This window comes from Poeciliopsis prolifica, unplaced genomic scaffold, assembly GCF_027474105.1.
Source record: "Poeciliopsis prolifica strain line A6 unplaced genomic scaffold, Auburn_PproV2 SCAFFOLD051, whole genome shotgun sequence".
Taxonomy (NCBI): Eukaryota; Metazoa; Chordata; class Actinopteri; order Cyprinodontiformes; family Poeciliidae; genus Poeciliopsis; species Poeciliopsis prolifica.
The window spans coordinates 2,063,334-2,086,188 of NW_026562426.1; the positions used below are offsets into that span (position 1 = coordinate 2,063,334).

A 22,855-nucleotide genomic window follows, 5' to 3' on the forward strand; every position below is an offset into this window, starting at 1 on the left:
TAACTGAACTGGAATAGTGGAAGAGTGGAATTGTCAGAACAATGGAGACATTAAGCCTTTAAAATAGTTGAAAACAGAGAATGAACAATGTCTGGCATATGGCGACAGGCCATCTGAAGTTAAGAAAGTCTTTACTTGGCTTGTTTTCTGTAGCTGGACTTTGGTGTAGAATTTGGGTGCATCTTAGTTCATTTAATGTTTTTTCAAACTGAATGTCAACTACTTATTGATGTTAATTTGATGCTTGTGCAGGTAGGCATGTAATGTGGTCCCATGAGTCAGTGTTATATGTTCGCTTCCTGTCCTCTGTGCTGTTGTTTTGTTCTAAAAAACAATATTCAAACATAGTTGAAATCATAAAAATGTTGCTCGTTTGTGCTAGCAGACCCACTGCATACCGGAAAGTGAAGTGTAACACACACACACACACACACACCCCCACACACCCCGCCACACACACACACACACACACACACACACACACACCCCCACACACACACACACACACACACACACACACGCACACACACACCCCACACACACACACGCACACACACACACACACTACACACACACACAAATAAAAAAAAAAAAAAAAAAAAAAAAAAAAAAACATGAGGCATGTTAGGAGATCATCTAAAGCTACTTCAGAGTGGTTTCCCAAGTCCAGTGGGTCCAGCATTTTGGGCCCCATGATAAAACAAAGCCCCTCTTTGTCAGCTTGGTACCTTCCATGGCAAGAAAAAAAGCGCACACACACACACACCCACACATGCACTCGCAAACAATAAAAAATGTTTGACAACTGTTCCTATTTGTAGTTTTCAACGTCAGATGTCATGCTGTTACTTAAGGAGGTGTTACTGTTTTCATTGGATTAACTTTGGCTTCATTTCATGTTTGTTTGGACCTTCAATACATAAAAGTTAGTGCTGAAGATGTAAAAGGAGAACAGATCGATCTTAAACGTTTGCCTTACGTCTTCAAACGTAAGGCAAACGTTTGAAGACGTAAGGTAAAACATGTCTTTTTTTCTTATGTTTACTGACAAAGAAAAAAAGACATGTTATGTTTTAAGGTGAACCACAAACTGAGCTCAACAAACAGAAATAAAACTTGACAGATAAACAGATAAATATTTCAAAGCAGCTTTTTTTGTTTTATTTCAGAATAGAACTGAAATCACCAATTTTCTGAATGTTGCTTGTTTCTGTATGAAAAACTCCACCACCAAATCCCCAGCTTCCTCCTCTGCAGCTGTACTGTCCTCTCTCTGAGACAGAGATAACTCTGAACTGACCAACAGAATATGGTTAAATCCTTAATAAGCAATCAAATGAAAACTCAAAGAGAAGCTGAAGCAGTTGCAGCTGTAGGCTGGCAAAGAGTCTGAATAACTGGAATTTTGACACAGCAAGACTTAAAATAAAGCGATTCAGGAGACAGGCTGGAGGTGAAGTCCTCCAACAAACAAAGAAGTCGCAATAACCTGGTTACATAACACAAGTGTTCACACCCTGGCTTCTTTGTTGAAGCCACTTTTTATCGAACTGCAACCTTCCGACTTGTTGGTAGAAGTCGATCAGCACACTATATGTAACTTTTATTAATATTTGCTCATGCCATCATTCAAAAGTCCAACAAATCAATCAAATTGTGAGGACATTATTTGTCTGCAGTCCTGCAGTAACTGTAGAGTTTTTATTTCAAAATTATTTCTCTGGGTTGATCCATTTAATATGATTCTGTTTTATTTTTTTTCTGCATTCAGATCTAGGATTATTAATAGCAACAACAACTAAAGGGTTTCCATACTCATGCAACCAAGTTATTGCTGCTTTTTTATTAAGCTTACTCCTGATTGGTTTCTTGGTTTTTCAGTTGAAATGTATGGGAGAAACATCACAATAAGATGGAAAATCTTTTAAAGTGTTGATTCTGGTTTCATTTCTGCATAACATAAACCAAAACCTCAGGACAGGTTTCCTGTTTGCCCAGAATTTTTAATAGCCTTCCGAGATTTTGGCTTCAAATAATCTTTTTGATTTTTGTCAACATGTCACCTGAATACGACAGAGGATCTGTTGATGAGGCTAATGGCGAGTAGATCTTCCATCTTGAAAGAGTTGGATCTCATTCCCAAAGAAAAATCACCAAAATAGCAATAGCAGAAAAAAATAAACTCAGCAAAAACAAGAAGGACTGATTCCTGTAAAGCTGTGGAAAAATCTTCCCATTGATTATGGAGGATGATGATGTTTTACACTCCTATTTTTTCAAAAGAAAAAAAAAAACTAATGCAAACTTACTGTGCTGTCTGTAAGAGTCCTCTCACATTCTTTTGTAAAATGTCAAATGAAAATACATTTAAATCTAAATTGAGTGAAGGAATGAGATAGAGGGAGAAAGAGAGCGAGAGAGAAAGTAAGATAAGGAGAGAAAAAGGGAGAAAGAGAACAGCTGCTCTCTGGGAAACCACAAAGGTTTGCTATGTTTTCTTGATAAGGTTCTATATCAGTAAAGTCTACTTAAGTCTGTTTGTTCTTTTTCACTTAAAGGTTTTGAACTTTGATTGTTTGAACAAACTTTGGACCGATTCATAATGGAACTCCAAGCAATGAGATGAAAATGCGTTTCCTGGAATGCTGAAAGGTGTTTAGTCTTTGTACCGTCAAGAATATCTCTGATGGATATTGAACAGCTCACACTTTGTGAAAATAACAAGGAAGACAAAGGTCAGATTTTTTAAACCCTGCTGATCTTTGGCTGGCTAATGGACTTGAACCACAAGAAAGATAACACATTCTGTGTGTGTGTGTGTGTGTGTGTGTGTGTGTGTGTGTGTGTGTGTGTGTGTGTGTGTGTGTGTGTGTGTGTGTGTGTGTGTGTGTGTGTGTGTGCGTGTGTGTGTGTGTGTGTCTGTGTGTAGGTGGGTGGGTGCGTGGGCGTGTATGTGTGTGAGTTGTGCAGTACTAATTGTGGAAGTCTCCCATCTCATAAAACTACTAATATCACTGACGTTCACCGATGAGGGAATTTCATCTCAATGTTATTCTTGATTGGCTGTCTGAGAAACGAATTTACAGGAAATGGAGTTAATGGTAAAACATCTTTTTCAATATTTTACCGCTAATTAAGGCTCTTAATGCTGCAGCAAGTCAAAGCTCAGAATCTACTAACAGCCAAGCAGAATCTGCTTTGAGTGTATTTATTTTCTCGACTGACTCCAGAAGGTGGCGCCTCAATACAGCATACAGCAGTCAAAAAGTATGTTCTATTATATAAAAAGAAAACTATTATTAAGAAAAGGTTTTTATTGAAAAGAACAGTTTCTTGAGTTGGTTTTCAATATTTATGAAGAATCGGCAATCACAATGCACAAATACATAAATAAAAGGAACTCTGAAAGGGAAAAGGCACCGCTGGGATTCGAACCCAGGATCTCCTGTTTACTAGACAGGCGCTTTAACCAACTAAGCCACGGCGCCGCTGTCGTCACATGACAAGGGCAAGGCTTATCAACATTCACAGTGCAGCGTGGTTCCGGCTGCTGTACATTTTTATGATGTTGATTTTCTTTTCGCGGTTTTATTTTCTTCCTACGGTTAAATACCGTTATCGTTACTTTCGCCAGTGTCCTGTCAGCTCGTTGACAAGCTCTGTCTACATTATGAAAAACGTTTACGTTCGCCGTCAACGCGGCCATGTTTGGTCCTCCAGATGTTGCTGGTTAAAATAAGATCACAGTTTCACCATCGATGTTGAAAAGGTATCATATTTTAACCAGATATACCAGTTACTGCATCTTAAATATAGGTGTGATGGCCCTGGAAAGGAACTCCCGTTTTGTAATCAGGATTTTTCTTTTCATAAAATTATGAGAATTTTTAAATATGGCCAATAAAAATAGCGGGACAGACGACCAAGCCTTTAATGATTAGGAGTAAATGGAATAAATAAAGACCTTTTTAAAAATACTGTATAAAGAGTCCCAATAATTCTACTAAAAGAGTAAAAGTAACATCTGCACACTGGGCAATGCAGAAAAACTGTTTCAGCCATTTAAATATGCAAATCTATTCATAATTCCATATATGATAAGAATATAATTGAAAATAATAGATCATTGTTAAGAAAATCTAGATTAAAATGCAAGTAAAGTTTTGCTTAAAACATCATTGGACATGTTAACATAATAAAGTGCCTCATATACTATTGTTTTATAGTGGCATACAACTTTCTAAGCTGAAAGCATTTCTTTGTAAAAACTTGTACCTGAATGACATGTGACTGCATTGAAGACGATTAGGGTCGTACAACAATTGTGTAACTTATCAGCAATAAAAATCCATTTCCATGGCACTATATTTAGTCACATTTTTTTTATGGCAAAATCACTCTCCCAGCGCTCCACCACCAAATCCCCAAAGGCCCAATCCTGAAATTCCTCCTGGCAGGAACACACACACACAAAACATGTTGTCATGGAGAGCAGAGACATCTGTGATTCATTAGAGACCGTAAAAGGTCCCTATTTTTTCTCCCTTTAGGTTGAAAATACTGGAACTTTTCAACTTTCTATTCATCAGTGTTCTTTAAATAGAAGCACACACATCTTCAGTGTGTAGAGGTTATGTTTTCCATGAGTAACTTCCTGGTTCTTATCCAAAACACAGGCTTTTTTTTTTTTGGCTTCCTGTGCCCTAACCACATACTTACTCTATTAGTACAACAGTCATCATTTGGAAGAAACATAATGTTCTTTTAATTATCTGTCTTGTCAAGTAACTAACAACAAAAAAATGTAACGTCCTTCTGTAAATATATCCCCACCTCACAAGTTAGCTTTTCTTTTCTAAAGAAACCCACATGATGTGAAGCAGGAGAACAACAGAAAGGGTTATCTGCATTATAGTAGTATTTACAGAATTAAAAAAATAAAATACATTGATTTGAATCATCCAGTTGTCTCTTTGATTATTAAAATAAAATAAGGCAAGACCTCAATATTGTAATATTCTGTGACTGGTGTGCCAGTCTGTTAAAATGGAAAAACGTTTTGAGATGTGTTTCTGTTTTTTTTCTGTGTGTTGTTGTCTTGTACAGCCTTCCTCCAACTGTCAACAGGCATGAGGTGGTTTCCACCCTACGACAGGCGCAAAACGACGATGCACTCGTCTACCGATGACTAAACTCAACTTATAGAGGCCTATCAACCTCTATAAGGTTGATTTTGGACGGCAGAACGAAAGTGTTGGTCAGAAGGGCTGATGGTGCAATGTGTTACAGTGGTGATGGTTTCCATTAACGTATCATGAGTTCAGAGTTAAAGAAGAGTTTATTAGCAACAGGTCCACCATGGAGAACGTTTGACAGACTCAACAAACAGCAGACAGAAATAAAGTTCACTTCAAATATGATTCAGTTCAATTATTTTCACAAAACATGTCATCTCAAGCCGTTTTGTTGAAAAAGTCTAATCAGATCTACTCTGATTGACATTCTTATCAAACAATATTGTTGAGTTCAGTTCATTACTCAAACTAGTTTTGAAAGTTTTCTATCTAATTTAGTAGATTGCAGTTGATCTGCAATCTGCAAAGTTAGCAAAATGATTTTGCATTAATTGACTTTTAAAAAGTGGCATACAACAAAATGACCAAATAAAGTTGATTAAACTCAGGACCCTTAAGCAGAATGACTCCAGTTTTCTTACTACAAGGATTCTGGGAAAGAGCCTAAAAGCAGTTATGGTTATTGGTTATTATTGGCTGAGATGTATTTGTTAACATACAGAACCTGATTGCTCTTCTGCTGCTCTCCACTGGGTTCCATGTCCTGATCTTCTTGTCTCACAGCTATAAACTCTCTTTGTTTTCTGGTTGCTAAAGCTCATCACCACCACAAAGGGTTTTTTGATCCTCTTTCAAACTTTACAACATTTTAAGAAAATAAACAAAGATTCTACTTTTAACTTGTTCAAAGTAAACTTGATACAACCTTTAAATCTTATATTAAAAATTTTAAAGTTAAATTTTTTTAAATTGAGCCTATGCTGAAACTGCTTTCTTGCTCAAATTCAAGCTTTTATGTGCGGCCGCTCATGGTTTGGGCTCCCAAAGCTTGGTTTGTTTGTGTCTTGGGCTGGCTTTGAATCAACAGCAGGACATTGTTGTGCAGATGAAGTCACATGTTTGTTGGAGGAGATGAACCACCACAGCGAACACATCTGTATTCCAGATCCCACTCTGAGAGTTGGGGCGGAGAGCATCCTCCCACATCCAGAAAACAGAGTTACCACATCTGAGTGGGTGCAGGGAGGCTTGGGGTCTTTCCATACCTCTGTTCACCATCTGGGGTTGGGGACTGGGAGCAGGTTGCCTCTGGACCTTTGGTTCTCAGAGTCCAGGGCTGTATCTGCTCCAGCTTAGCCAGCTGCCAGTGGAGTCGAATCATCACCAAATGAAATGAGAAGAATGAAACGATGATGCGGTAGGTGTAAGGCCAACGAGGCGTGAAGTTTGGCTGAAAGCAAACATTTGCTTTGAAATGAACCCGCAAAACACCAACATCCTTTACAGAGGCTGTGGATAAAATTTCACTGTTTACATGACATTTTTTTTCTTAGTGTGAATAGCTTTTCCATCACAGTAAAGGCGGGTTAGGGAGACATGGAAAGTTAAATAATCCTGGGGTGTGTAAGGTTGAGTAAAAACACATAGCACAATAGCAGCATATTTCAGTCATTGGATCTTTTCCTCTGTTCAACAGAAGCAGTTTTGTGGTTTTCAGTGACACTCCCTGCTCCCTCCGCTTTTGCTAAAAGCATTAATGTTTGCTGATGGCAATCACACAAGATGCTATTTGAGGAAGCATGACATAATAATTCCTGACCTCTAACAGATCTGAAAAGCTTCTCTTTTGGTCGCCAAGGAAAGCAGGAGAAACAGCAGAGGAAAGTTTTCTGTGGTTTAAAGGCCGGTGACTCATCAGCGAGGGAACAGGACTCAGCTCTGCTTAGTCACTTTCTCTTCTAAAACAGGATCCTGGCAAATGTACATTAAAATTTGTTCTCAATATTTGAAATGTACAAATTAAGATGGGAGCACAATCAACATCCCAACATTTACATAAAATGGGATTCATTCATTTCCAGAAACCTTCCAGCATCTGGAAACGCACTTTCTGCATTTTTCTGCTCGGTGTCACCGAGTCTGTGGAACACAGATAAGATAAAAATCTGTTCCAAAGGGGGCAGAGGGACAGGAACAGGGCCTTATGTAATCTTCACATTTTCTGAGAGAAGGAATTTTAGAATTGTATTGTCTGCACATCATAATCATCAAAAGTACCAAAAATTAAAGACTTGAAATGTTTCACTCAATGTAGTATGAAAGTACACATCACTGGGCTACAAAAACTATTCTTTGGAAGTTCTCTTTGTTTTTTCAACTTAATTATGACTATTTTTGCACCACTTGGTCAAAAGATTACAGCCATTTTTCTCAGTCAGGTCAGGTTTTATTTTAATTCTCTTTAGAGAAATTCAATCTTCTGACTAAACTGATGACATTTTTGTGGCATTATCAGTTCATTTCCATTAATGTTTCTCATCCGAAAGAAATTTTAGGAGAAAAAAAAAGTTTTCCAACAGAGTGTATTAAGTAAATGTTACAAACTCAAAATAATCAGCACTGATAAATGTAAGTGCATGTGAACTGAACATTATGCCTTCATTACCCACAGAGCCACAGTTGCCCTAAAAACGCCACTGCATGATCCTTTTGGTAATCCTTTGTAAAATACAGATTTAAACACAATATAAGAAGTTATAATTCAGTGCAATTTAATAGGAAAGGTAAGTAGGTAGAAAAGGTAAGCTAAAGGATAAACCATAAAAGCACAAGTACAGCGAAAATAAACAGAAATCATTACAATTAAATTAAGAAATTTTAATTCTTAAATCAACACATTGCTATAAAAATTGAGCAGAGTGTTGCCGCACTGAGCCGTCTTCCACTAACAGAGCGAAGGGAAAATGTCTAACGTACGGCTAATTCAACTCATTTTACAAGTTTAACAATAAAACTGCACATATGTCTGGAGTTTCTTCAACTCTTCTGGGCGCAGTTTACAGTGATCAACTGACCTGACCTGCATGTTTTAGGAGATGTGGTGGGAACCGGAGCACCCGGAGAAAATCCACGCAAACACGAGGAGACCATGCAAAACAGATGGTCTCTGTGAAGATGCACCACTAACCGCTGCACCACCGTGCTGCCCACGTTTTTCCAATTGGGTTGGGAAAGGATCTATTTTCCACTTTGTCAATGGGGGAAAATTCCCATTGACATTGAAGAATTCCAATGGGAATTTTTCAATGTCAATGGGAATTTTCCCTCATTGAAGAATTCCAATGGGAATTTTTCAATGTCAGTGGGAATTTTTCCCCATTGACAAACTGGAAAATAGATCCTTGGCGCCCCGAACACAGAGGCTACAGGATGGTTTCTTCAAAGATCTTGGTGTCTTTCGTGGATTCCGGATCCATGGAACAATTTGGTAAGGCTTCTCCTGGGAGTTCCTCCTCTGAAGAAACCTCTACAATCAAAACTTTAACCAGGTCGACTTGGCTCTGTGAGTCTTCCCCTCTTCTCTTGGAAAACTGTGATGTTTTTCTGTTAGAAATCTTTTTTATTTTGTGACATTTCTTGAAATATATCATCCTTTCCAGCTCTTAGATTCTCCACAAGCTGTTTTTCCTCTCTAAGCCTTGCTTCACTTTTGTGTCTCGGCCTCCTGCCCCACCAGAGCAACGTCTGCTTCACACTTAGTGCGCAGCTCCTCATAGGAAGCTTGGAGTTTGTCCAGTTCTTCTTGGAGGGCCTGACTTTTCTCTCTCTCACACTGTATTTCAGCTACAAATGCTTCCTGGCTGAGGAGATGGGCCACCTTCAATTCCACAAAGTCTTGTTGCAAGGGCTTCTTCTTCTTGTATTTCACATCGTTGTGAACCTTGGAAGCAATGACCACAGCGTTAAGGACTGCTGGATCACTGAACTTCTCTACTCTCTCAAGTTCCCTCTTTGTGTCTTTGGCCTGGTTGATAAACATTTCTTTGAGAGCTTTCTGCCTTTTTACCTGGAGTTTTGTCTCTTCCAGCTCTGCCTCCAGGCAGGCCAGTTTTTGGTTGTCTTCAAATCTTCTGGCGCTCTCCATTTCCAGAAGGGACCTCAGTCTTTGAATTTCCCCATGTAAGGCATTGGTGTGTGGAGGAGGGAACCTCACTTGGGGGACTTGCTGGACTCCCCTTCTCGCATGGGCTCCCATCATTCCGCTGTGGTATCTCGGCATATGATGAGACATTTTCTCCTAAATACAAGACAATACAACTAAAATTGTCGATTGGTAAACGATTGATTAGAAAGAGCTTTGCGTACGTCTGAGCTGGTCAGTGATATTGCAAGCAATGAAAAATATGCAGAGTTGCGTTACATACAATTCTGCAGTTGATGACATCACAGACTGCATCGCCAGTGAAATCACAGAATCTTCCTGTCATGGTGGTGTGACATCATTCCACCACCAAATATCTTACTTTTTATTCTTGTTTACATTCAAAATAGTCCATGATTCACTTGTCTTTATCCCAAATATCAGGGGCATCAAACTCGTTTCCATTTTGGGCGGGATAAAAAATCTGAATATTCATGAAGGGCCTGTTGTATTGAATTGTATTGATAAAAAACAATTTGTTGTTAAAATATCAATAAATAGGTGTTTCAGCATTCAGTAAGTGTTTCTTAAAATAACATAATATTGAACATTTTTTCACACTAATCAGTCCATCCAGGATCTTGTGATTGTTTTTGTGGTTTTCTGCAATCAACATCACAGCTTTTATGGTGTGATTCCTTACACATTTTTACGATATTTGCGCTAGTATATGATGTTAAATGTGATGTTTTATTATTTGCTCTTTTGGTCACGGACTATAACTTGACATCAAGTAAGGCTGAGACAGCAGGCACTTGAACCCAGATGTTTTTGGCCAATTTTGAGAAAATTTTTTTGATAAAGTCATAAAAAATGTGGGACTCTGCTGATTTTTTTGTAAAATTAGCAGTTATTTATGAAAAACTGCAGGGGCCTACTGCTATAATTTGGAGTCTAGAGGGCCACTTAAAAAGCTATGGCAGGCCAGATTTGGCCCTCGGGCCCTTAGTTTGACACATGTGCCATATGTGATAATCTCGAGAACTTTTTTTTTTTAATATCTGTGCATTGGGAAGTAAATTTTTCTTGTTCAGTCATTTATATTCTTTATACATCTATTTATAATAAATAGACGTAAACAATGTGAAAAAGTAAAAGATAAAAACTATAACTATTGATTTATAAATCTTGTTGAAAGTTGGTTTGGATTGATTAAGCCTCATTTTTAATATCAGGCTTACTCATTTAAATATTCAAAAATTGTAAATGAGTAATAGTAATAGTATTGTTGTGGCTTGTTTATTGTTGTCAGAGAAACTGCCTACCAAGATGGTCGTCAGTTAAAACAAAGAACGTTGTAATCTATATTTTCAGTATGTTTTTGCCAGCTTTGTAAAGGCACGATGTAGTTCTTATTATTAATGCTTTTTTTTAAAATCCGGTTTCAACTGTAAATAACCTCTTCTAAATTTTACTCTTCTAATCAAAGTTGAATTACACGTTATCACAAAACTATTCAGTTAAAATATCAATAACTTTCAAGGACTAGAAGCAAAGTTTAGTGCTTTAATTACTGATTAAGCACAAAATTAAAGCACCACTTTCACAATTTTATTGTGTGAACTGATGCAAAGTCTGGCAGAACTGTCACAGTGACAGTGAATAAACACACACAGAGACTTGAGTGGGTGGTACCAACCAAGTTCCCCTTCACAACCTTTTATGGAATCTATCAGATCCTTGGGGATGTGGAAGTTTTTCCATGTTACAGTAAGAATGTTGATCATCTCTCTTGACAATGAAGGGAAAGCGAACTGAGTGGGCAACAGGGTGACCACTGCTGCAGCAGCACTGCTGATAAAAGGATTCTTCTTACATGAATCAGTTGCTTGTTGATCTGTAGGGCTTCAAATGAACTGTCAGGTTTTGTGCTTTTCTGACACACAATGACAACAACTTCAGCAACCTCACAGTCCTAAAATGTGTTTGTTTTTTTGTTGTTGTTGTTGTTCTGTTTTTGTTGCCAAAGTCACTTTTGGCACAAAATTATTTTATAAAACCATACAAAAAAATTTATATGATATCTAAACACTTCCTAATACCCACTAAATGTTGTAAAGAAAATCCCAATTGGCAACAACTAGAAAATAAAATCGTATCTATTATTTGTCGTGGAGAAACGCAGTCACTGTTGAGTTCTGGGAGACGATACCTGCTTTCTACTACACACACTCACAAAAAATTAATAATTGTTTGCATATTAATTGGTCAGAGTGCAGCAGGTGGGGCTTGCACAACTGCATGCATATTTATATTTTAAATTTACAAAGTTAGACTCAGTGATTAATTACTGTGCCAGTGTGATTATTAGATAAAAGTTTTCAATGTGTTGAAAGCACAAATTTTTACATAATTCTGCCCCCTAAATGTTTATTATTTTCAAATTAAGGTTTCCTTTTAAATTGTTTCTGTTCATTTTGATTTGTTTTCATTTTTTATTTAATTCGCAGAATTTAGGCTATCACGTTTGAAAAGATAGGACAATGTGTATTATAAGTACAACTGAGCAAACAATATAATTCTGGTTCAGGCAAAGACCATGTATGAAAGAATAGATTAAAAAATTTTAAGTACCATTTAATTTTTTCGTTTTTAGTAAGAAATCTTTTAGGCTTAGTCCGAGCAAAGATTTATTTTGATAGTTCAAGAGCCTTGTAGCTTTCCTTGCCAGTGAAATCCTCTTAATCGATTCCCAGTCAGGATTTGTGATGTCAGAATCACAGCAATCATTTTGGTAAGTGTGCAGGACAGGGTGGAGTTATTATTAGGACTAAAATGTCCAACCCGACCAGACCCAAACCCATAAGCACAGTGTCTGTGCCCGGTCCCACCCCACTAATTAACTTTAAGTATCTGTCTGAGCATAAAATAGATGCAATATATTACATAAATTAAGGTATTACTGCTTTTGATTTTAGGTGACACTTTGAATTAGCATTTTAATCTCTCCTGTTTATAGCTTTTATGTAACATCGTCCAGCTCCATGTTGCTGCTTGTTGGAACTGCAGGGTGAGTCAAGTGCAAATCATCTGGGAAGTGATTGTGTTGTTACAGTCTGGTGAACTTCTGCAGTTTCATTTCTTTCTTTGCTCAACAAAGTAGACCGCCTGCTCCTGTATTTAGACTACAGAAAGTAGATTAACATAACTTTTATAGGGCGCATTCTCGTTGAGATTTCTCTGTGATGTAAGTATTGTAATTTTATTAAACACACAACAGAGGCGCAAGCACCACCACACCCTGAACGCAGCGTCAAGCTGATTATTTTTCTCTCAACTTGGCTCGCATTTTGGTGCATTAGCATGGGGTAATAATTCTCCCCCAAAACATGATGTCCATGCAAAGACATGCAACGTGTATTGACAACATGGCAGCATGGGATAAATATATATATTGCCAATTAACAACAATAAAAGACATAAAACATTCCAGCTGTCCTTGTCAAACAGTACAGCAGGCTCAGTTAATTATTCAAAGGTGTTTCTATCTAACAAAACCCAGCAGATTGCATTGAGTCACACAACCACATCAGTTATTCTGCCTCCAAGCTGTCCAGGTTCCTCACCAGGTTGATGAGTTTTTACTTCTGCCTGGACAGACACGTGTTCATTAATTTGAATGAGTAATGAAATGTCCCTGTTCCAGTCTTCTTCTCCTTATGACTGATATGACCAGTCTTGACAAGTTAGAAACATTAGAAAATGCAACGTGAGCAGCAAAAAAGCCAACAAACAAGCTATATATATATATATATATATATATATATATATATATATATATATATATATATATATATATATATATATATATATATATATATATATATATGAGTGTATATATATATATATATATATATATATATATATATAAAAAATTCCCTTCTCACCCACCGCGGGTGGTTCTTATCCTCTGAGCTCGGGTCCTCTACCAGAGGCCTGGGAGCTTGAGGGTTCTGCGCAGTATCTTGGCTGTGCCAAGGACTGCACATTTCTGGACTGAGATGTCTGATGTTGTTCCTGGGATCTGTTGTAGCCACTGCTCCAGTTTGGGGGTTACTGCCCCGAGGGCCCCGATGACCACAGCACCACTGTGGTCTTCACCTTCCAGGCCCTCTCCAGTTCCTCCTGAGGCCCTGGTATTTCTAGTTTCTCGTGCTCCTTTTTCCTGATGTTGCAATCACTTGGTATTGCTACATCTACCACAACGGCTTTCCTCTGATGTTATCCACTACGACAATGTCTGGTTGGTTCGCCATTACCTGACTGGATACCATACCTGACGAGCTGACTGAGCTGACTGGATAGCTCAATACATAAGGCATCAGTATATCACCCGAGAGGGCAGGGTTCGAATCCAGTCTGGGTCCTTAGGCAAGACCCTTCAAGCTACTGCCTACCTCATACCATGAGAGATACTAAGTTGCATAACATGCCGGCTCAGACGTCGCCCGGCCAAACAAGGTCTGCGTCAGGTGTTGGGGAACCAGAGCACCTTGATGACAAATGGGCTACTGGAACAAGACGGAAATGGGCGAGAGATGAAAATGTGGATCTGTTGGAATGCTACTACTCAAGTAACCCTAGTCAGAGGGGTTACATGCAAAGACTGGGGAAAGGAATGGTTACTTCGACATCCCCAGTCAACACTAAGCGCTAAACAACTAGTAGCTCAGTGTTCCAACATCCGCAAACGGCAACTGCTATCACAACTTGAGATTGACGAGATACAACATAAATGCTACGGCAAAAGGGAGGAACCCGGATGTCAGGACTGTGGGGACTTAACTACAAGTCCCCACCCAGTGAGGGGATACACGGCCCAATGAGCAAAACAGAGCTGAACGAGACAGCTGCTGACCTGAGAGAGAGAATCATGACCCGAATGACAACCAGGCCTCCCCGGCGCCAATTACAACGGCTGAGTGAAGTACCATCTGAAAGTCTCATTCACATTCTCAATGAGAATGTGAATGCAGCATTGAGAACGATCCCTACCAACACCATAACAGAAACCAATGAGCTGATCTACAACTCAGCATCAGTGATCCTTGAGATACTTGGCTATAAGAGCAACCATGAGACCCAATACCCACCATGGAAAAAGACGTTAGAGGCTAAAATCAAGGTAACAAGGAGGGAAGTGAGCAACTGTCAGAGCTCCACAAGGGTGCATGAAAAGACCAGTACCCAGAAAGTACAGGCAGATGCCCATACTGAAGCACTCGAGACTGCCAAACAGAGGCTCCAAGCCTTGTCCAGCGCCTAAAGAGATACACAAGGGAGAATGAATCCAGAAGGATTAACCGGCTCTTCTCCACTCAACCAGCTAAGGTGTACTCTCAATGGGCAGGGTAACATAACAACAGAGCAGAACCCACCAAGGCTGGAGACGGAACAATACTGGAAAGGCATATGGGAAAGGGAGGCGTCCCACAACAGCAATGCACAGTGGATGATCTCTCTACGAGAGGACCACAGCAACCTCCCTGAGCACCCCCGGTAACCATCACTGTGACAGATGTCCAAGAAAGAGTCTCAGGTATGAAAAACTGGACAGCACCAGGGCTGACATGATCATGCCTACTGGCTAAAGAAACTCACTGCTCTCCATGAGCGAATGGCAGCCCAAATGAACCAGCTGCTACAAAGTGGGACTCACCCTGAATGGTTAACTGAAGGCGGACAATCCTAATCCAGAAGGATCCATCAAAAGGGTCCAGTCCCACCCAACTACCGACCAATAACCTGCCTCTCCACAACCTGGAAGCTTATGTCAGGCATCATAGCGGCCAAGATAAGCAAACACATGGATAAACACATGAGCACGGCACAGAAGGGTATCGGTGTAAATAGCAGAGGAGCCAAACACCAACTCCTCGTAGACCGCACAGTTGCCCGAGACTGCAAAACCCGACACACCAACCTGTGCATGGCTTGGATTGATTACAAGAAAGCCTATGACTCAATGCCGCATACTTGGATCATTGAATGCTTAGAGATGTATAACATCAACAGGACTCTGAGAGCCTTCATTGCAAACTCAATGAAGCTGTGGAAAACCACCCTTGAAGCCAACTGCAAACCACTTGCACAAGTGTCCATCAAATGTGGCATATACCAAGGAGATGCTCTGTCCCCGCTACTGTTCTGCATAGGCCTGAACCCCCTCAGCCAAGTTATCAACAAGACTGGCTACGGATACAGACTCAAAATGGGGCCAATATCAGTCACCTACTCTACATGGATGACATCAAGCTGTACGCCAAGTGTGAGCGAGACATCGACTCACTGATCCACACCACCAGGATCTACAGCACTGACATTGGGATGTCATTCGGACTAGAGAAATGTGGTCGGCTGGTCACAAAGAGGGGGAAGGTCATCCACACAGAAGGGGTCTCACTCCCAGAAGGAACAATAGCAGACATAGAGGACAGTTACAAGTACCTAGGTATACCACAAGCAAATGGCAACCTCGATGAGGTCACAAGGAAAGGAGCCACAGCTAAATACCTCCAACGAATAAGGCAAGTCCTGAGAAGCCAGCTCAATGGCAAGAACAAAATCCGTGTGATATATATATATATATATATATATATATATATATATATATATCAGTTTTTGTCAGTCTTTTACTGATAAACAAATTTCAGATTCACTAAAAAGAGAGGAAGGATGGTGTGTTCAAGTCATGCTGTGCTTGTAAAAACATGCTCCTTCCAGAAATACAAACTCCCAAGCATTTGCAATTCTTTTTTTTTTTAGTTCTTTTCGGCTCTAGTAGCCTTCATTTGAAATGCTAAGACAGGAACGTAGGTAAAGAGAGAGAGGGAAGACATGCAACAAAAATCCCCAGGCCAGGAATCGACCCTGTGACGGCCGCATTGAGGACTAAGGCCTCTTTATGTGAGTTGTGCTTATTGTGTTTGTCCACAAACACAATAAGTTCAGTAAGTTATTTGTCAAACTTACAAGTATATAGATGAGACAAAGTTAAAACCGGTTTCTTTGAACTGTGCTGTGGATGGTGATCAGCCTTTCCAGGTAAATTCTGGTAAGTCCTGAGCGTCGGTTCCTGTTCTCTGTCCTGTCCGCTTGTGTATCAGCGAGTAATATTAGAAACAACAAAACATTATGACACATTCAGTCATATTATTCTCAAAGTGACAACATATAAAATGGCTGTAACACAGATGCAGTACAGTTAATTCCCCACAAATAACTAGAACTCTTGGAACTTTACTGTGTGCAGGACAATTTCATAATTAGTCAGAGCGGCTCATCATTCTGCATAATTCATCCTCCAGACAAAATGGCTCCTGAATCCCAAGAACAAACAGAAGCACATCAGCACATTTCTCATTCTATGTGAAAATTGTTATAAATAAACCCTTTAGCCTTTTAGCATGTCTCTAGCATGTGATTCTGCATGTTGTTGGGAAACTCAACCTGAATATTACATTATCTTCGTTGCCTGTTTCGCATGTAAAGAGCAAGAAACATTCATATTTGTCAGAGAGAGCTACTCAGATTATATGTGTTTGCTGAGATGTTTTTGTTTAAATTTTTTGCAGCTCTTCTTTAGTTTCTTCACTAACTTAATTATAAAAGCATTATCAACTCAGTAAAAACTATAGTACATGATCAATGGACCTGCTTTTAAACATTGTTGGCTCATGTGTGTTATAGTATATTTAGTCAGTATGAATGCTGCTGTATTTTTATTGTTTTTTTCCCTCTATTTTATGATAATATTCAGTTTTCTGTTATGTAATGTTTGGGGAGTGCAAGTGGGAATATGACGTCCATTTTTGTGTGTGTTTACGTTGGGTGAGTTGGTGTGAACGTCTGTGTGAGAATGGTGGGGGTTATTGTGTGTGTGTGCCTGTTAAGTTTTGAGCCACCCCTCTACTGGATCTAGTTAAAGGCGACGCACTGCAGTCTATTCCAGGTGGTAAAAACTGTTTTGGGTTAAGAAAAAACAAATCCCTGAACTTAAGTATCAAATGCTCCAAAAATTATTTGAATGCACTTTAATGTTTTATTTGTAGGCAGTGTTTTTTTTTTTTACTTAAAAGATCACATATGGTGATTTATTTGTTGATGTTACCAACAAATAAATGCATCAAAAATGTAATAACTGAAGAAGGAAAATAAAAATTCAATGCATGGCTGTGTGCTTTCCTTGAGAATGGAATGACAAAGCACCAAACTATCAGACACCAAACTATCAGTTCATCAACTTTTATGTCTTTTCAGACTTTCAGCAACAAAGAAAATCCACAAATTTCCCTTCCATTTCTCCTGCATGACTCACAGGGGCACAGTGATGCGTGCGAGTTCAAGCTGAAAAACAATTACCCAACTTTCCATGTGCTCTGTCATACTTTAGTCAGTAGAGACATTGGAAAGGCTGTGTGTTAGTAAAAAGGAAGCGTCTCCAGACAGCATCAGATGACATCAGCGTCTCTGACGGCTCCTCTGTGTGTATGCGTGTGCATGTGTGTGTGTGTGTGTTTTGTTGAGGAGTGGGGCGGGGTTATGCCAGAGGAGCGGGGTTATGCATACAGTACAAAAAGACAGATTGGTTCAGTTCTTCAGAGTCAAGCAGCAGCAGCATCAGACAAGCTCCAGTTTTCTTTCTGAATCCAAGCCAAAGGTAAGAATCACAGTTGGTTGTTAAATCGATGCTGGCAGATGTTTACATGGTTGTATCTGAAATCTGACATTTCAAATAAAACAATTAGTTAGCTTTTTCCAGAATTATCTTTAGTGCTTTTTTGCGTTGTATTTCATGGTTTTTTTATATTTGTTTGTTGTTCACACAGTAACAGAAGTTCATCTCCTTAAATACGACCACTGTTGGTGGCCTTTGTTTGAATTTGAATGTACCTTGACCATAGAAATAAGCTGAACACACACTAATGTGGGTGTGTCTCACACGCATGCTCAGCTATGTATTTCTAAGAAGGAATAAGATAAAAAAATTATTTTAATAAAAGCAAAATGCACTGATTTTGAATGCTTATTATTATACTACTGATATAGATTCTTTATTGTATTCCTCCTGTTCAAAAAATCTTCCGTCTTTTAACCATAAAGATTGAGGACAGTTTTCATCAATGCTGTATGTAATATACCACAGATTTATAGTACTGTTACAAACTAACATGTTTATAATTTTTAATAATTCATCCTCAACTTTAAAAAAATCTTTTCATTTAGAATCTTGCGTCATTTTTATTAGATTTTCCCAGGTCTGTAACATTTTACAGGTGTGTGTTAGGATGAATCAGAGCAGTTTAAACAGTGCAGTGTGCAGCCAGCAGAAGATGAGAGTGTTTCATACAAACATTCAGTTTTTATGCAGCCAACCACAGATTTTTTTTTTCTGGTTCTGTCTCCCCAGCATGATCTGTGTGAGCATATTTGTCCTGCTGGCCCTCAGCAGTGGGGCCCTGGGATCTCTGCAAGATAAGCAAACAGACTTCGGACTGAAGGTTTTCTCTCAGCTCGCTACGGACGCTGCAGACACAAACCTGGCGTTCTCCCCCTATGGCATGGCCAGTATTATGGCCATGGCTCAGCTTGGCGCGAATGGAAACACACAAAGGATCTTGACTGCAGCCATGGGATTTTCTCTGCAAGGTGAGCAGGAAATAAATGAAGTACCTCAGATCTGTTAGATCAACTGCAACATTACCGTAAACATGTATCTCAAAATCTATAAACGCATCCATTTAAGGTAAAGACATCTAATCAAGTCAACAAGCTCTTGTTTTGTGTATTGGACTTATCCATTTGCTGCCTGCCCTCTTGCATCTCGTCCTAGTATGTCCAGGGCACATTATTGTTTTGCTTCAACTAAACCAAAAATGCTTCTCCTGCAGGGCGAGGAATGCCTCGGCAGCAGCGCCTCCTGCAACGCAATCTGGCAAGTCAGGATGGGGTGGAGATAGCCAGCGGGGTGATGGTGGAGCGGAAGATGAGTCTGGAGAAGCGATTCCGCCGGGCCCTGGCCAAAACCTTCCAGACTCACCCCCACCAGATGGATTTCACCAAACCAGAACAGGCTGTCAGCATTATCAATGCATGGGTCTCAGATCACACTGCAGGTACTAACGTCTGTCTGTTAACAGCTATCAATCATCTTCAGAGAGGCAGAACTCTTGGAGTACCAGTTAAAAGTAGAAGACCAAGATTTAGGGCACAGGAGTTGAAACTTTTCCAGAGTTTCTTTCATCACAGCTTCAGATAGGTGATGAAATACCCTGACATTTCAGGCACCTATCACAGACCTCAATAGTACAACAAAAACATAGATGCTAAGAGAAAATAAAAAGTCAAGGAGAGACAGACAGACCCTTCCACAGCACCAGTCCCTGAAGTCTGTTGTGTTTAGTGAAGCGTTTTATATCAACAGCTAAGTGGATTGTGTTCTTCCTTCCTGTAGGTGCCATCCCAGAGTTCTTGTCCTCTGGATCCTTGGACGATGAGACGCGCCTGGTCTTCCTCAACGCACTCCACTTCCAGCGCTTATGGAAAGTTCCCTTTGACCCCAAACTAACACAGGAGAGAATGTTCCATTGTGCCAATGGCAGCACTGTTCCTGTGCACATGATGACACTCACGGACCTCTTCAACTATGGTACAGTGCGCCAACGATCCAAACTTCAGGTTCTAGAAAAAAAACTTCTTTATTTGTTCTTCCCAACTCAAATGCAAAATTGTACCTTTTCATTCTTTCTAAATCCTCAGGTGAATTTGTAACTGCTGATGGGGTGGATTACGATGTAATAGAGGTACCATATGAGGGCGACTCACTGAGCATGCTCCTGGTATCACCCTTTGAGCCTGAAATTCCTCTGAGTGTCCTCAGTGCGGATCTGAGCAGCCAGAAGATTCAGCAGTGGAGGTCAGAGCTGAGGAAGGTCAACAGACAGCTGGCTCTACCCAGGTGAGGAAGAAGGGCTGTGGTCATGGACTGCATTCGTTTGCTTCTCTGGCCACATGTTAGACGTCCGTTAGCAAACTAAAGAATGTGTGTTTCTTCAGGTTTTCTCTAAACTCTGACATTGATATGAAGAGTGCTCTACTTAAAATGGAACTTGGAGACGTGTTCAACCTGGCGACTGCTGACTTTACACGGATAACATGTAAGTTGATGTTTGTTTGAAGCTTTGCTCGATAGACTCTTGTTCCACATGAATGTAAAATTCCTTATTAACTTTCAGATCATTGCACTCTTTGTCGTCAACAATGCCTATTTGTCGTCAACAATGCCTATTCTTTGCATATTCTGCTTCGTATTAATCACTTTTTTGTGGAATAGCTTTGATTTGTGCAGCTTTTCTATAACAAAATAAAAGATGCCAATTGATACACTTTGTGTCTGATCTGTTTCCATTTTATTTTCACCAGCTGATGAGAGGCTTTGCATTTCAAAAGTGCTGCAGACGGTGAAGATTGAGGTGGACGAGCGTGGAACCAAGGGAGCATCAGCAACAGGTAGAGTCCTCACTCAATATTTCATACCACAGACCCTAAAAATAAAAACAGGTCATTTAACTTTAAGAAAATATTGAGTTAATTTGTTACAAGTATATGCAGATGAATACATTATTAAGTTTTTATATGTTCAATAAACAAATTCAATTGCGTGTAACAAATTAACACAATGTTTCAAAGTTGGACCTCCATATTTTTTTTCAGGTCACAAATAAATGGTGCTGCTATTTACAATGGTCCTCATTCATTCATCGACTCACACACACACATACCCACACACACACACACACACGACTGTGACATTTTTTAGCTCAGCTGCAAAAGTCTGAGATCAGACATTTTTCCAAACACACGAAGGATCCAGCCTGTGACTGTTGGCAGTCCAACTCTGACAATCTGTTGACAGCAAGAATCAAACCAAGCCAGAGTGGATGCATTTTAATGCTATTAAAAATAAATTGCATCTTAACACAAAGTCAATATACCCTTGTGCAGCATAAAGGTATTTACAGATACCTTGTGCAAACTTTCCTTTGGATGTCGGAGTGAGAGTGAGAATAAGAAATATTCCAGGTTACAGTATTCTCAAAACTTTAACTAATTTCACTCTAGGATTATAAGATGAGTCCTCCCATTGATAGTTTCTCAAGCTGACATCTGGCTCACGCAGACAACACACTACAATGATCAGTGTTAAGACTGAGGTTTCAGTGAAGGCCGAACGGAATCGATTAACTGATCAATTTGATTTTTTCCCCCTCTTCTTCTCTTTGTTAGCTGCTGTCATGTTCTCCCGTATGGCAGTTCAGGAGATCACACTGGACCGACCTTTCCTCTTCCTCATTCAGCATAAGCAAACTGGTAACAGCCCTAAATATGTTTATTTATTCCCATGAATTAAAACACCAGTAGAGGAGACTGGTTCTGATTGTTTTCTCGTTTCTTTTCAGGTACTATTCTCTTCATGGGTCAGTTGAACCAACCTCAACAGTGACACTCAGCACACCTTCTCTTGTCCTGCACTGTGACTATTACTGTCTGTAACTCCACATGATGACCCGACCTAAAGACCTGTGACACTCAGAGACTCTACATGTTTCAGCGATGGTTCAATTCACTGACACCCTTATTTATAATGACTGATACTGGGGCTGCTTTGACTGTAAATGAGAACATTTTTTATATCTATGCTGTTTATTTATTTTTCTACATTCAAACTGATGCGAAGTGAGAAGCTACTATTGCTAATGACAGTATTGCACCTGTAGAGATATGCCTGCATTTGTACCAAAATATTAAGTATTTTTTTATGTATTTAAATATTCTGAAAACTGCAGTGTGTAATATTTGTGTCTCATTACATGTATGTGTATTTCTGGATTGGTTTCATTAAAATGAGCGAAATCATAAATGGTCTCGTGAGTTAACATTTGCAACCGAAAATGAAGATGAACTAATGCCAAACAAAAGAAGAAGTCTTGACTTAATCGTTTTTTCAAAAATGCAACTCCCAATGAATGCTGCCACTCCATATAAACAACACATATATTTTCAAATTATTCAATTATGTTTCACTTTAAGCACAAAGGATGATCAGCCTGGACAGCTGCAACTGCTATAAAGTGTTCTTTCTGCAAGATCAAATATGTATATATATACTGATATACATATCAGTATGTTGTGTCTGGCTTTTTTTTTTTTTTTGTTCCTTTCCTTAAAGTCACAGAGGTTTTGTTGTTCCAAAGTGTGACTTGGAGCTGTTGTGCTAAAGTTCACACAAAGTCAGTACAGATGCAGTGAGTAAACACAGATCATTTGGCACATGACATTAGGAGGAAACGTGTTGTAATCTGAGGTCATGGGGACTCCATTGGTGAACATACCAAACTAGATTCACCAGATACATCACACTGTCATCTCTGACACATCTCAGCCATTTCCTCTCCTAACAGAAGCCGTTTGCACACAGAAGTCCTGCTTTAAAGAATCCTCCCTGTTTGAGTCATGATTTTGTTTCCACTGACCAAGCAGAGCAAGGCCATATGTGTATTTTCAGATAACATTCTGGTGT

General features: G+C 39.4%; 1 protein-coding gene and 1 non-coding gene across 2 annotated transcripts; one reads left to right on the forward strand and one right to left on the reverse strand.

The window, feature by feature from the left end:
* Positions 1-3,414: 3,414 nt before the first annotated feature.
* Positions 3,415-3,488, reverse strand: trnat-agu (transfer RNA threonine (anticodon AGU)). Its single transcript has one exon. It is a non-coding gene; the product is annotated as a tRNA-Thr (tRNA).
* A 14,348-nt stretch (positions 3,489-17,836) lies between these two features.
* Positions 17,837-22,189, forward strand: serpine1 (serpin peptidase inhibitor, clade E (nexin, plasminogen activator inhibitor type 1), member 1). Its single transcript, XM_055058548.1, is given in 10 exon segments — positions 17,837-17,898; positions 17,900-17,935; positions 18,686-18,924; positions 19,167-19,391; positions 19,730-19,924; positions 20,035-20,233; positions 20,332-20,432; positions 20,698-20,784; positions 21,562-21,645; positions 21,735-22,189. Coding segments are annotated over 10 exon segments (1,272 nt in total). The 3' UTR covers positions 21,779-22,189.
* The last annotated feature ends 666 nt before the right edge of the window (positions 22,190-22,855 follow it).